Source organism: Megalopta genalis, chromosome 16 (assembly GCF_051020955.1).
Source record: "Megalopta genalis isolate 19385.01 chromosome 16, iyMegGena1_principal, whole genome shotgun sequence".
NCBI classification, from domain to species: Eukaryota; Metazoa; Arthropoda; class Insecta; order Hymenoptera; family Halictidae; genus Megalopta; species Megalopta genalis.
Window position 1 is genome coordinate 6,266,032 of NC_135028.1, and position 14,960 is coordinate 6,280,991.

Here is a 14,960-nt window from a genome sequence, read left to right on the forward strand (position 1 = left end):
TGCACGATAAGGTGGCTAATAAATTTGAATGTTACAGCGTTCGTGTTATTTTGCATCCGAATGAAAATGAATGGTATATAAGCATCCTCGTCCGCGCGAACGTGTTAAAATGGCGACTCGATCGTAAATCGCTTCGATCAACGACGAAAGCAACTTGCCCTATCCGATCAACGTTTGGAGAGGAAATCAATCTGGAAAGATACTGATGCATGTATAGTTTTATTACAAGTAGTTACGCAATCGTTACAATATATGTCACGTGACTCGGTACCTAGACTTTTACAGCAAATAGTATCACAACACGAAATATGCAAGAAAAGCACAGACGAAGTTGTCTTTACAATTGTCGTAGAACTCATACCTATTACTCGTACATTGAAATGCTTATATCGAATAATACAAGAACGAAAACGAGATACAGAACGAACGTAAACCCCACGGATTACTCTATTTGCCTCCCTCTGGAACCAAATTTTCGTCAGACTTTCGTACAAAATCGTTTCGGGGGAAACGCCTGAAAACGATCAAACAAAACGAGTTGGTCAACACGTCGAACCTAGCGTTCGATAAACATTTCTATAATAAATAAATGTGTGTATGTATATATATATATATATTTTTTAATTTCTATCCTTCTTACATCGCGATCGAGTTTGTCGCCCGTTCGCCTTAGATACCGTTGAATTGTTATCTAAATACTGTATGCGTCGATGCGTTACCTTTCTCGAAGTATCCGTCGTTAATCGATCCCGATCTAGCGAGGATCAACGCTCCCCAGACGGGATCGCGAGTCGAAGGGTCATGCTTTGGGGCTTCGTCCTTAGGCCAAACCTTTTTCAACCGTGGCGACGATCGACCACGATCGATCCAGCTCGCGTGTTTCATCGGCGCGACATTTTCATTCGTTTCCTAATCGTTCGTTCGTTCGTTCGTTCGTCTGTTTCTCGAGCGAAGAGTATTTTCGCGACAACACTGTACCCGACTCGATACTTCTTTCGTCTTCGTGTGCCAGGAATGAACGGGTCGGTCCGACGAAAAACTTTGCGTCGAACTCTGATAACGTTCCAGCTTCCCTTGACATCGTACCGTCGAAACGTCGTCTAAGCACGAATGAGTCGAATGCATCACAGAAATAGTTTAAAACATTCTCCAATGGAGGCGTGGTTATCACTCACTTCTGAAGTGGCACTGTACGTTGTCAGTTGTTCAACAACCAACAACATCTGTTCTTGATAACTGTCGGAACAACGTTCCCGATCGGTGATCCTCGTTAAACGACTGCTCTTAATTTTTGTACATGTCGCACAAGACTTTCTCCATTGGAGTGTTGCCGATCGTTCTGTGAAAATAAATTAGTTCTACACGAGACGCCGGCACCGTCCTCAACAACGGCAGCAGCAGCAACAACCTGCCGAATCGTGCTGGATTGCCTGGTTGCTGAGCTCTGGCGTGTTGGCCTAACATCACTTGCGCTTGATCCTGCAGGTTCTCTATCTGGCTTGAATCTTTCAAACCGCGGGTTTCTGCAACAGAAGTTGGAGTTTTTGCGATTTTTAGCTTGCAAACGCTTTTCCCGTGAAAATTCTCGGCCGATTTTAACTGTCGTTGCGCATGTTTTATGCGATACGTTGTCTTGAAAACTAGACACGATGGTGTGCATTATTATAGATATATATACATATATAATAATGCACACCATCGTATGTCTAGTTTTCAAGATATATATATATATATATATATTTCTATATATATTTCTATATATATTTCTATATATATTTATATATATTTATATATTATATTTTATATATATTTCTATATATATTTATATATATATTTATATATATTTCTATATATATTTATATATATATTTATATATATATATTTATATATATTTCTATATTATATTTTATATATATTTCTATATATATATAGATATATATGTTACATCGTTAGCAATATTTAAACGAAAACTTAACAAAATACCATATTTGCATATTTTTGTATTAGAAATAATAGAGAATAGAATTGTAATAATACTACATTTTGTTAAGTTTTTTTTTTTAATGTCAAGGGTGACTTGTATATTTTTACTGACGTTCAAACAGAAACTAAAAAAAAGCTATATTTCTATATTCTTATTTTCTATTATTTCTAAATATTTGTTCAAATACTACTAAAGGTGTAAAAGTTGGTACAGTGGCTTACAAAAGTGGTCACACACTATTCAGGACTGAATAACTTATCAAAATTGGGCCGAATGATTTCTATTTTTTTGAGATGTTAGAGAGTTTGCTGGATGGTGTCTACATTTTTTTGTTAAACTTTAATTTCTTGATATGGCGATACAAAATGAACACGTTCATCTGAGCCTTCAACAAAAATAAAAAGAAAACGAACTTTTACCGATTTTAACGAAATATAAGTATGCATGTAAGTTACCGGGATCTATAAAGCGCAATTTTTAAATTTTCGTTTCACCATTTTTTTAAATCTTTGTATCGTTCCAACCAACTACAATGTTTCAAGACAAATTATTCGGTATTTATAAATTAAGCACTTTATGGAAAATTATTAAATACAAAAGTACCATGGTTTCAAACGAGACAAATGACGCCATATCTGTTTTTATATTTAACTATTTTTCACAAGACACATACTTTAAAAAATATTAATGTGTAATAATAATACGAAATAGTCTTAAATACTTCCCTCAAAACTACTTTTCAGAATTGTCACTTTTTTTCAAAACTAAGAATTTCTCATTACTTTCCATAAAAATAGGATAAAGCAAACTCATGAAAAAACGATATCCATTGAATTTTCAATTTGAAATAATTGCAAACGACTGTACTGTACGGCTTATCGAACAGTTACAGACAACTTTGCATACAAAAAGACAACACACAAATATCATATTTATTTCAACATATTATTCTTTTCTGTCAACAAAATAAAAATTCCAGAAGGTTGACCCTAGGACCAAAGTATAAATCACGTTAATTGACCATCTAGTTTCTGACGATTTATTTAAATTTCCACGTTTCATTATCTGCCAAAAAATTGAGATGTTCAGAAGGTGACCGTAAAAAATATGTTTAATAAAATTGATAAACAAGATTGCCAAATAAAATGATAAACGATCCCAAGCATACTAATTGTAAGTTACATTCTTGTAAAAAAAGGTTCGTCCTTCGAGCGTTAACTACTAAGTTTCAACTTGTCACGCAAGGCACTTCGAATTGCGCGTGTATCCGTTTATTTGATGAAGTATTATTAACACGTTCCGTGCCGAGCTTTTTTTACTCGAATCTTCACACTTTGATATTTGACTAAAACTTGATGTATTACGTGCAATTATTAATTCTCGTACACGTAACAACGTAACAAAAACTTATCAACGCCCATTCTTGCGGTGGAAATTGATTCTTCGGTTCTAAATTTCTTGTAAAGAATTTGTTCAGTTCACTAAGTAAACATGCAAGCGTGTACCATCGATGGTACACGTGGCACGGAACGTGTTAACCGTATTAGGAAACTCACTTACGATCATGGAAGAAAGCTACTAACCTGGTCTGAAGAGAACAATTGCTTTCATGCAGGCGAACTCCGCAGGATCGACCATGACTGCCTTGTATCTCTGCAGAGTGTCGTGCAAATGCCTAACATCCGCTGCCACTTGGCTCGGTTTGCCAGTGGCGGTCTGCATGTGGATTCCGGAATGCGGGTGTGGCTGCGGCGATAAAGTCAACGCCGTGAGTTCTGCAGAGTTGAAAAGGGGCGACGACTCGAGTGGAAGGCACCACTGCACTGCGTTCAGAAGAAAAAGCTCGGACCAAGCCTCTTCGAGAAGTATCACCTGGCGCGGATACAGAGATCTCATTCAGACTTTCTCATATTTCGTAAGAGCCTAACAGTGTGCTGTTTCGTTTTCGATATCGTTACTTCTTCGTGGCAACGTTGGTTGCACTCTTTCTACGATAACTTGTCGCGTTAGCTTAACCCTTAATTGGTACAATGATTTTTACGAAAGTGATTAGTATGCTGGAATCATTATAGACCCTAAGTAAACAAGTGCAAGAAGATGCGAATTTTCTCAGACCCCACTTATTAATCATCTGGAATCTATTCTATTAGGAAGTACAGTAAATTCTCCCCAATTGTCTTTCAGCTAGTACACAAAAAATGGACAATTTTTTTTATAGAATTTTTATGGAAACGTAACCTTGACGAAATTATAGAACATTTAACTAAAAACTATGTATAGCAATAAGTCAACGACTGATATTTAACGATTAATATTTTGTGGTTCCTCCTTTTATATTTCATAACAGCCACCATTCTCTTCTTGGCAAAGATTTGGAGGGTTCTTTAATAGCTTTTTGCTCTAACTGTTCCAAATCGCTTTGTGGGGAATTATATTCATATGCGAAAGAAATAACTTGTCATATACAGTAAATTCTCTCCAATCGTCCCCTAGCTTGTATATAGAAATGGACAATTTGGGAAGAGGAGTTACGATCTTTCAAGCCTCTTCGCAAGCTGAGGGACAATTTAAGGAGAGTTTTTACTGTGGTAATATTAAATCAAATATAAAATGGACACGATTGGTCTGTTTAAGTAGAGTTTGAGGTAAAAGTGTATTGATAGAATTTTTGTGAAATACAAAGTTTTTATCTTCACAGTACCATCATTGTCAGTAGTGATGTTATGTTCCCAGAGAGAGAAGGCACAGATTTAATCTAATTACAGATAAACAATCCATTGTATTTTACTGTTAGCTAGCGTATGAAACAATAAAAATATGCAAAATTAAAGCCTGATCATAAAATAAAATGGTAATACAATGTTGGAGTGATTTATGACCCCGGGATACCAATTAAAGGCTAAATGTTTATTGGAACAACAAACAACATGGAACCATCAATAACGTCGTGATGCCATTATCGGACTGTGAAGTTTAATAAAATTATGTTTGTAAAAATTTTTTGAATATAACGAAATATTGGTACAAGACTCGGGCAATCGATTGTACTTTCAGAGATCATTGTAAAAATCTTTCAATTTGCTTGAATGCTTTTTGATTTTCGTTCATTTAAATTTTATTCAAAATTAATTTCTACATTTCTATAGATCGGTAAACATTGATTTGATTGCGAACTGAATAAAATTAAGATTGCAGTAAGAGAGAAACACAGGATTGCTTTTATTATATAATATATAATTTTAATATATTTCGTTAGAATTTGTAAGAACACTTTCGTCCTTAAAATCTTGCCAACAAACCTGATCTCTAAAGGGTAAGCTTGCGAAAGACGGAAGATTCTTCGCCCATTTGACGGCCATAAAAAGTAGTCTCGCGCTGGTTTCATAAACTGTTTCGGCACTGGCAGGCGAGTACAATGACGGGATCACAGGCGGAAGTTGCGTACACCCGCTTCTTTGAGGTGTCAATGGTTCCTCGTTAGTCACGTCTATGCTATCCTCGGATGCGTTTCCTGTTTGTCGAAATGAAAGACCTTATTAAAGCGAGTCACATGACACGAACCTAGAATCAACGAACAAAATGATCTATAGGATTCCTGGGAGTTTTATAGAGAGAGAGAGAGAGAGAGAGAGAGAGAGAGAGAGAGAGAGAGAGAGAGAGAGAGAGAGAGAGAGAGAGAGAGAGATAGAGAGAGATAGAGAGAGATAGAGAGAGATAGAGAGAGATAGAGAGAGATAGAGAGAGATAGAGAGAGATAGAGAGAGATAGAGAGAGATAGAGAGAGATAGAGAGAGATAGAGAGAGATAGAGAGAGATAGAGAGAGATAGAGAGAGATAGAGAGAGATAGAGAGAGATAGAGAGAGATAGAGAGAGATAGAGAGAGATAGAGAGAGATAGAGAGAGATAGAGAGAGATAGAGAGAGATAGAGAGAGATAGAGAGAGATAGAGAGAGATAGAGAGAGATAGAGAGAGATAGAGAGAGATAGAGAGAGATAGAGAGAGATAGAGAGAGATAGAGAGAGATAGAGAGAGATAGAGAGAGATAGAGAGAGATAGAGAGAGATAGAGAGAGAGAGAGAGAGAGAGAGAGAGAGAGAGAATTGTAACTGTAAAAATTAATCGATCATCTCCAATAGTATAAAAATCGGGGATTAAAAAAGGTTCCGAAAACAACCGTTTCGAACTGTTCTACGTGTATCGGTGCTGGCTGAAACAGTTGTGGAGAAACGAAAAATCTCATAGCTGTTATGAGGTGTAGCGATTTTGGCTCTTATATCGATTTCGTTTTCGTTTCCTTCGGAAAATCAGGTCTACAGTGCGTTCCAAAAATGTTGTAAGCCCTTGAAAGAGCTGATTCCTAAGACGATTTGATGCACGGTAGAGAACTCCGCTTATCCGAACTCGATTTATTCGAACGAAATTTTGGGCGATGTCCGATTTAATGAACTTCTGTGTTGAACTCCTATTATTTGAGCTACCGCCGAGCGTTTTACTCCAATTATGTGAACACCAATCGCAATCATCTGAGAAGTAAATTAAGTGTGTGGTTAAATCCATTTATCTTAACGCGAATTCATTTGAACGGATGATCAGCACACTGCTATTATATAAACCTACCCGATTACATGGACCGATTGTCTCCCCCAGAGTTCATATAAATGGAGTTCCATCGTAACATTTACCTTAGCAAAAATGTTGACTACGGTTTCGTTAAAGCCAGTTTAAGAAGTTATTTTAAGTCATCATCAAAATCGCACTTTTCAAGGGCTTATAATATTTTGGGACACCGTGTATAATTGTTATTTTTTGGTTCTACGTTTTGAACGTGGGCAGTTCAATTATAGTTTTATTTTCAATAAATACACTCTGTTTCCTTTAGGTATTGGCGGATACGGATTCTATATTTAACACTGAACAACGATGTGAGAAGATTGTATTTATTTATACCTCTCAACACTTTTATCACAATATATAAATTATGATTCGGAAATGTGTTCAATCGGTTTCTGTGAAAGCGTCTTTAGAATGTTAACAATGTTGAAGCATAAAATGTCATATTTCAAAAATGTCAAAAATCATATTTTTGTAATATATATATATATATATATATATATATATATATATATATTTGTAATATTGCCATATTTGTAATATTTAAAGCTAACGGGTCCTTTTGCCCATACATGGTGTTCCAGCATCGGTGATACGATCGAGGAGGGAAAATAGATAGGAGGAAATACAGATCGAACATGAAACATAAAATCTTTTTTCAGTTGAGGCTTTTTCTTCGCGAAAATCGACTTTCAATATTTAGCATTTTCAATAACTTTTGTGTTAATAAAGTAAGTTAGTAACTAAATTACATGTGTCTCATTTTCATTTAAAACTACTCTAAATTCACAGACAGAAATGAGCAACACAGCACATCATGTCAATGCAAATAAACGTAGTATTTATAATCGTTATCTCGACAACGATGCCTCAAATAAAAAGATTTTATTCCTTATTTTCGATTCGTTTTTTCTTCATATAGAGTCATACCCTGGAATGCTGGACACTCTGTACAGTACCGATTCTGAAAAAGCAGAACTGATTGTAGATAATGTATGAGATTTTTCGGTTATCCATGTCGGTTTCAAGAATTCGAACCAATATCATGATTGTTTTCAACCCCTTATAAAAACTACGTAAATGTGAAAAATTAAGAAAATGTTTAGACAATAATGGATAGATACCATCCGCGTTATCCTGTCTAGGGGATGCCGGAGGGTTCGTCGAATTTGTTGTCGGCGCTACGGTGGGCAAAGGCAGTGGTGTCGTGTATCTCGCCATAGCTAAAGACACAGGTGGCCTGAAACATCATATTTTCACGAATTTTATTCGAAACTGTGACCAAATGTTTTCCTATATCTTATCGTCTTTTACGAGTATAGTAAATTGTCCCTAATTGACGCGCTCAGATTGTACATAAAAATGAACAATTTGGGAAGACGAGATACGATTGTTCGAGCCTTGCGGCTCGTTTTTTATACCGAGCGTTACCGGTTGTTGATCGATTGTTAACAACTATACAAACAAACCACGAGCTGTGTCTTTTCTTCCCAAATTGTCCATTTTTCTGCACAATCTGAGCGTCAGTTAGACAAGATTTACTATATCTCGTAATTATGATAATATCGCAGACTTTTCCTATACGATTAACCCTTAGCACTCCGAAGATTTTTCTGATAATTTTTGCAAAACTTGTGTTTTTAATGCACAAAATTGAATTCAAGTGAAAATCATCATACCGCTTTGAAACTTCATAGGAATTAATATATAAAAGATTTTGCGTTTTTATTTATGTATTTTACATAATTGTCTTACAGTATGAACATTGACATAAATATACAGGATGTCCCAAAATTATGGTATTTTCGGGAAATGAGGGGTTTCTGAGGTCATTTGCAGTGATATTTTCCTTAGCGAAAATTCAAACCGCGGTTTCGTTTACGAGTTATTAACGAAAAACAGTGACCAATGAGAGGCGACCTCGCCTAGTGCTAGACGGTCGAGCCAATAAGCGGACGAAGGCGCATCGCGCCAGCCGATCTCGCTTCTCATTGGTCACTGTTTTTCGTTAATAACTTGTAAACGAAGCCGCGGATTGCATTTTAGCTAAGGAAAAAGTTACTTCAAATGATCTCAGAAATCTCTCATTTCCCGGAAGTACCATCATTTTGGAACATACTGTACAGCGTATCGACGACATCCGAGTGCAAAGGGTTAAACTTTACGTTCAATGTATCGTTCCTGTTAACTCCTTGTACTATAACAATGTGTCGGACTCGTTACGAAGCCTCAGAACTTGAAATGTATTCGTCTTTTTAAAGTTGCGCTACGATTCAATTCAATTCAATTACCGTTGTTTTCATTCGGTAGTTGCTATCAACGTAAACGTGCAATAAACATCGATCTTCTAACATGTGTATGAATTTATTAACGAGAAAGAACGGCTGATCGCAACGTGGTTGCGATAAAGATCGTGGTGCAAAATTGTCGAAAAAAAGCTATTTGTAGCTTCGTGCTCGTTTTGATCAGAAGAATGCAAAACGCTGCCGAAATCCAGCGTCGATCGATTCGCCGACTCGCGGCAACTTTAATTTGTTCGCGCGCGCAGTTTTGTTTACATACATACAACGTATGCCGTACGGGAATTTCGTGTCGCCGATTTTGGGTAGGTAGATGGGTTAAAATAAGTCGTCGAAGAGCACGGTGAGGCGAAATCGGGCTGCGCATTTTACGGATTCGATCGTCCTCCGAGATCGTCGAGATCGCAACTTCTTCACGGGATCGTTGCGAATGGTAGAAGGCCAGATGACGGTGAACAATAAAGTTGCGGTTAAGGAGAGAACGAAACAAGGAGGAAGGTTAGTAGGTCATAATTTAACTAGAAGGATCCCCTGACATTCAGAATAGTAATATACGTACAGTGACTTAGAATCGTCGCATAAAATCGTTCATCTGATTCTGCGGCTTTTTCTAACGCGAAAACATGAAAATCGTACGAAACGATTCAAATTCATACGAAGGTATGTAGTTTAACACGTTCCGTGCCGAGCTTTTTTTACTCGAATCTTCACACTTTGATATTTTACTAAAACACGATGTATTACGTGCAATTATTAATTCTCGTACACATAACAACGTAACAAAAACTTATCAACGCCCATTCTTGCGGTGGAAATTGATTCTTCGGTTCTAAATTTCTTGGAAACAATTTGTTCAGTTCACTAAGTAAACATGCACCATCGATGGTACACGTGGCACGAACGTGTTAATATTCCTTCGTCTGATGTGTGCAAATGGATTACAATGACTTCTGTTAACAATCAGAAGGTTAAAGAAAACTTTGACGTCTATGCGTGTGAACTTTATTCGCGCCCAAGTTTCATAAACAATGACAAATATTTTTTGATTTATCGAATATTAACCTTTTGCACTCGCGGAGAAATAGAAGAAAAAATAAATTTCTATACAATAATGTAGTTGGAACCGATTACTGTGGGTGACCGATTGTGTCTTTATCATAACTTCCATAGTTCGTCTCCTATCACAATCGGGCTAATGTTGTCATGGGGTTGAACTTTGGGATATGAATGGTCACGGTAACTTCATTAGAACTCTAAGTAATGTTGAAATCTTTATAAAATATAAATATTATCTTGACTCTTCACACTCTCGGAGAATTTTCTCTGATCATTAGACTGCGGATGCCTATATGCACAATAAAAATATTCTAAGTTACTTGTACGAGATCGGAATTAGATAAATACATATTCCGTTACTTAATGATTTAAACAAATCGAAAATAATTTACCAACGTTCTCGGATTCATTCATATTGGCTTCGCAGTTTTGAATTTCATCGATCCGTTTTTATTATAAATCCGTAGTCTACTGATCTAATCTACCAAAAACTCGCCCGTATTCATTGAAAAGGTTGCAAATAACACTTTATAGAAAATATAAAAGATCAGAACGTTGGAAATATTCAGTTCAAATAAGTTTGCTGGAACATCCTATTGACACGGATCTCAGAAGATTGACCAAATATTAATGACTTTCCTCGAAACGTCCGATAAAAGGACGCGAAACCGCGCGTCTATTTATTAATCGTCTAGTATGATTTTCATGTTCTGCGTGACTAATTTTACCCAAATCGTGAGGTACATCGCTTTAGACAACAGTCGTGGTCAAATAACAAATCTCTAGGCCACGAAAGTGCCCGAACTAAGCAATCTTCGTATGACGCGCAGTCAACAGGCATGTCGCACCAATCGTAGAAAGGACAATGCTGCGGGCTCGCTATCCCCTTCGAAAATGGCGATGCCGACCAGCCGCAACTTCGGCAACTGTTACATGGAGCTGTGCAAGCAGCAGCGTCTGCGGCCTCTGCCAGTGATCTGCGTGACCCTGCCGCACAACTTGGACTTCACGACGGATCGCGTGAAGATGGACGATTGGGGCCCAATCTTGAACTCGTTGTCTTTCGATCGTAGCTTAAAATCGATCAGTGTACGTAGCAGGTACCAGTGTCGCAAGCCGCTCGAGGAAATCAACTCCGAGGATAAAGCCAGGACGATGGGCAAAGCACCGGTCGTGCTGTCCCGCTATCTTCTGGAGTGGATGTCCCACAGCGTCGGCCAGTGCGTTCGAAACTCTCCGGTCTTGATCAGCCTCGAGCTGGAGGGCATTCCGTTTCCGCCAGACTGTCTGACGGTCCTGTGCGTGGGCCTGTCGCACACCAAGACGCTGCGCTACTTGTCTTTCCAGCGGTGCTACATCGGCGACGTCTCCTGCGAGGTGCTGTGCCGCACCGTGGCCGACATTCCCAGCATCAGAACATTGAACCTCGGCTCTTGCGACCTGACGTGCAAATGCGGCCCCGTCTTGGCGGCTGCTCTGTCTCGGCAGAAGCTGTCGCTCTACCACGACACCTGGCAGCAATCGCTGCGCTACCAGGAGCCGAACCTGGAGGCGATGCCGGGACTGCGCCGCTTGACACTGAACGACAACCCGCAATTGGGTGACGCTGCGGTCATGGAGATCATCGAGGCGATTAGAGACAGCCTGTGGCTGAAGGCGGTGGACATGCAACGCTGCGGGCTGACGGACAAGATCGCGAAAGACTTGTTCGAGCTGCTCGATTACAACACCACGCTGGTCGTGCTCGATGTCAGACAGAACGCGAGTCTGAACGAGGATCTGTCGAAGCATATCATGAAGAGGCTGGGGGCGAGCAGCGTGGATACGAAGTCCGAGTACAGGTGGCTAGGCTCGTCCGATCAGAGTCGAAGAGTGGTGTCAGCGGGTAGTGGCAAGCGGACCGAGAGCGAGAACAAAACGCTGGTGAGACCGCGCAGCGCCATGACGGAGTACGCTAAGAGGCCGTGCCAGGTGCCGCCTAGGAACGCGATCAGTTTAACGAACAACGCGAGAAGGGCGAAGTTGAGGCCACAAGTAGCCCCTTATAAGAACTCGAGCGCCCAGCGGCGGCAAGTGGACCAGCAGCAGGCTGCGCAAAGCGTTGAAGCGAAGCAGAAGGTGTCCCTGCACTTGGATCTCCGATCACATATTCAATCGGTAATGGGAGAAGCAAGCGGGAACACCGCGTGCGACGAGACGTTCGACGGCAGTGCCCAGCAGGAGACCGATAGAACATCGTCGAAGAACATTGACCTGGGCAACGGTCAAGGAACTAAAGTCGACGCGGCGACGCAAATGGCGGACGATCTGGACTTCGAGAGCTCTGCTAGGATTCGGATGATCGAGGTGCAGCTGGCTGAAGCGAAGGCGGAGCACGAGCGTCTGTTAGAGGAGACCAAACGAAGCGGTCGTTTGCTGGTCGAGGAGCGCGACCGACGCGAGGAGGCTGAGTTCGAGCTGAACGAGATGAAGAAGAACCTGGTCCAGCTGGAGGTCGCTCTGAAGGAGAAGGAGCAGGAGACGAGCGGCTCCGCAATGCTCAGCCAGCAGTCCATGGGGGAGATCTGCGGAACGTTCCAGCGTCTGCTGAATGTGCTGGATAGCGTAACCAGGAATCCGAACAGGAAGGAGACGGCTGCGGATGCTTTCGCGAAGGATGACGTGAAAAGGTGTGTCAACTCCGTCATTCGGCATACCAAGTCGGAGAACCTGAGGCGCGGCTTCACGGCCGACGTTAACGAGGAAGACTCGGTGAACGAATACACCGAGCCCGTGAAGAAGTTCGCCAAATCGGAGAGCGACATGAGATCGACTTTGCCACCGTTGTATCTCGAGAGGAACATTGGAGACAGCCCAGAGATACGATCGCCTTCGCTGGACGGTAGAATCCTGCGCCATGAAATCGAAGGCGGTTTGATGTCCCCGCGGAAGAGAGCCAGGGCATTATTCGCTCAGATCCTTCGCGGGGACGCCGTTGTTGAGTTCTCTGCTAACGCGGATTAGAAACGGCGAATGCTCAACGAAGGAGTTCGCGAAGGGATCCGAGTTTTCTAGGAAAATATATATTTCTTTTTTACTTCTACGGAACCGTGCGAATAAAAGACAAGTATATTTGAGTGAAAATGTCGAAATAGTCGTAGAATAAATGTAATGGTAAAGTAAGAAAATGGCAAAACAGAGCGAGGGTGGGAAAGAAAATTGATAGATCGGGCATCGGTCTTCCGATTTTCCCGGAGCAGAATCAATAGACTTTCAATCGTGCGCCAAAATGGGCCGCGGATCGATAATTGCTGAATTAACGAATGAACTGCGGCGTGAACTATTTGTATTGCCACATTTTTCTTAGCTGCATTATTGTAGACTGAATAAACGTCATTTACTATTTCTAATCAGCATTGTTTCATTCGGATCAGCGAGTATGATTGCGCTATACTTCGAAAAACAATATTGATATAATCGATTATTTCTGATCAACGCCGATCGGTTTTGTCCGTTGGAAAATTACTATGAATTTTGAAGCTCCAGATAATGTTTTCGTTAAGAATATTTTGATGAAGTACCCCTTATGATACTTATATCAATAAATACACTATTAAAGTTGTGCTCGATGTTGAGACATTTTATTGTTTCTTTTTTAAATTAATCATGTATAGTCGCACGATTTCTAATACAATGTGAAATAATATGTAGATTTTGGATCTTCGCGAAAAATCGGGATTTCTCGATGCAATTTAGAGAAACAGATGTCGGATGTTTTATTTCTTCTGTGAAGAATTTTACAAGCTGTTAGCGAGTTAAAAGTAAAATGATAGCATGCTTGAATTCTTATAATATATTCTCCATTTTATGTTTTAATCAACAAAATTGATGACAGGAAAACACTGATCTTTCCAACTTATTAGCTCTTGGGTCTATTTGGACTAAAAGTATAAATGGGACTATCTAGTTTTTGACAATCGATTTAATCTTTCACATGCTTCATTAAAGTCTGTAAAAAAACTAACATGTCTAGATGATGTATCTTAAACAAAATTTTGACAAAAGAAATTATAAACGAAATTATAAACGATCCTAGACATGCTCAGTTTTATCGTCCCCAAAAAGATACGCCATTCGAGTGTTAAAATCATCGAGAGAAGAAACATTTGACTCCTGTTTTTTTTGCAACTTCTTTGCGACTGCGGATCTTTATGCAAAATATCAATTGCAATGAGCACGAGTCGCACTGAAATTTAATTCCTTCTTGAACGCTTTGAACGCCGTATAATGCACACGTGGGTGACTGAATTATTTATTCAAATTTGACGACTATATCCAACGCTATAATCTATTACAATTTCCTAATCTCGTCAAGATATACAAAATCTAAGACTGTTGAACAAATAATCGATGTCGTACAACTTTAATATAATTAAATAAAATACTTTGATTCTATAAAACTTCTGAGATTGCTAATGTGCCAGTGAGAAAATATTAATGACATCGGTAAGTTTTTTAAAGGTAATACTTAAATCTTTTCCCCTTAAAATAGTAAATCCTTAAATTCGTTTAATATTTACATCGTTTCAAATTTCAGCTATCCGGTTTTCTCATAAATCCATAAAACCCAAACAAACCTAAAAACTCGTAAATAAGATTCTTCCTTTCTCGAGGACATTATTGAGTGGAGAGGCTAGAATAAAATATCTATCAAAATATTAACAAATAAATAAATGTAAAGCAGTCTCGTAGCAGAGGCAATATCGGCGAACAGAATGCTGAAAAAATGACATTGAATTCTCGAAAAGAGAGCGACGAGGATGAACCGAGGCATGCGAAATTCGAGAAACGTGTAGCGCGTTTTGACGTCGTCGTCCAAACAGGAACACATAATTTCCCGAGAACGTCAGTATCGACTCAAAGCGTCGTCGGAGCACACTCGCTGTCGCTTTTAACGTTCACCCCTTGGCGGTCTATGGATTTTCCATTAGTTCCAACCTGAGTACCCGATTACCTGAAAAACGGTCA

General features: G+C 39.4%; 2 protein-coding genes across 5 annotated transcripts in view; one reads left to right on the plus strand and one right to left on the minus strand.

Moving 5' to 3' along the window:
* Positions 1-200: 200 nt before the first annotated feature.
* LOC117227609 (photoreceptor-specific nuclear receptor) overlaps positions 201-14,960 on the minus strand; it is a 56,870-nt gene continuing 42,110 nt past the window's right edge. For all 4 annotated transcript variants that reach the window (XM_033483012.2, XM_033483022.2, XM_033483046.2 and 1 more), the window contains 4 exons: positions 7,722-7,837; positions 5,284-5,495; positions 3,568-3,856; positions 201-1,523 (listed from right to left, as the gene is read on the minus strand). In XM_033483012.2, coding sequence (XP_033338903.1) covers positions 1,285-1,523; positions 3,568-3,856; positions 5,284-5,495; positions 7,722-7,837 — 856 coding nt within the window. In that variant the 3' untranslated portion in view covers positions 201-1,284. The remainder of the gene's footprint in view (positions 1,524-3,567; positions 3,857-5,283; positions 5,496-7,721; positions 7,838-14,960) is intronic.
* Positions 10,803-13,334, plus strand: LOC117227601 (uncharacterized). The gene has a single exon (XM_033482999.2). It carries the CDS (start codon positions 10,848-10,850, stop codon positions 12,954-12,956), a length of 2,109 nt encoding a protein of 702 aa, XP_033338890.2. The 5' UTR covers positions 10,803-10,847; the 3' UTR covers positions 12,957-13,334.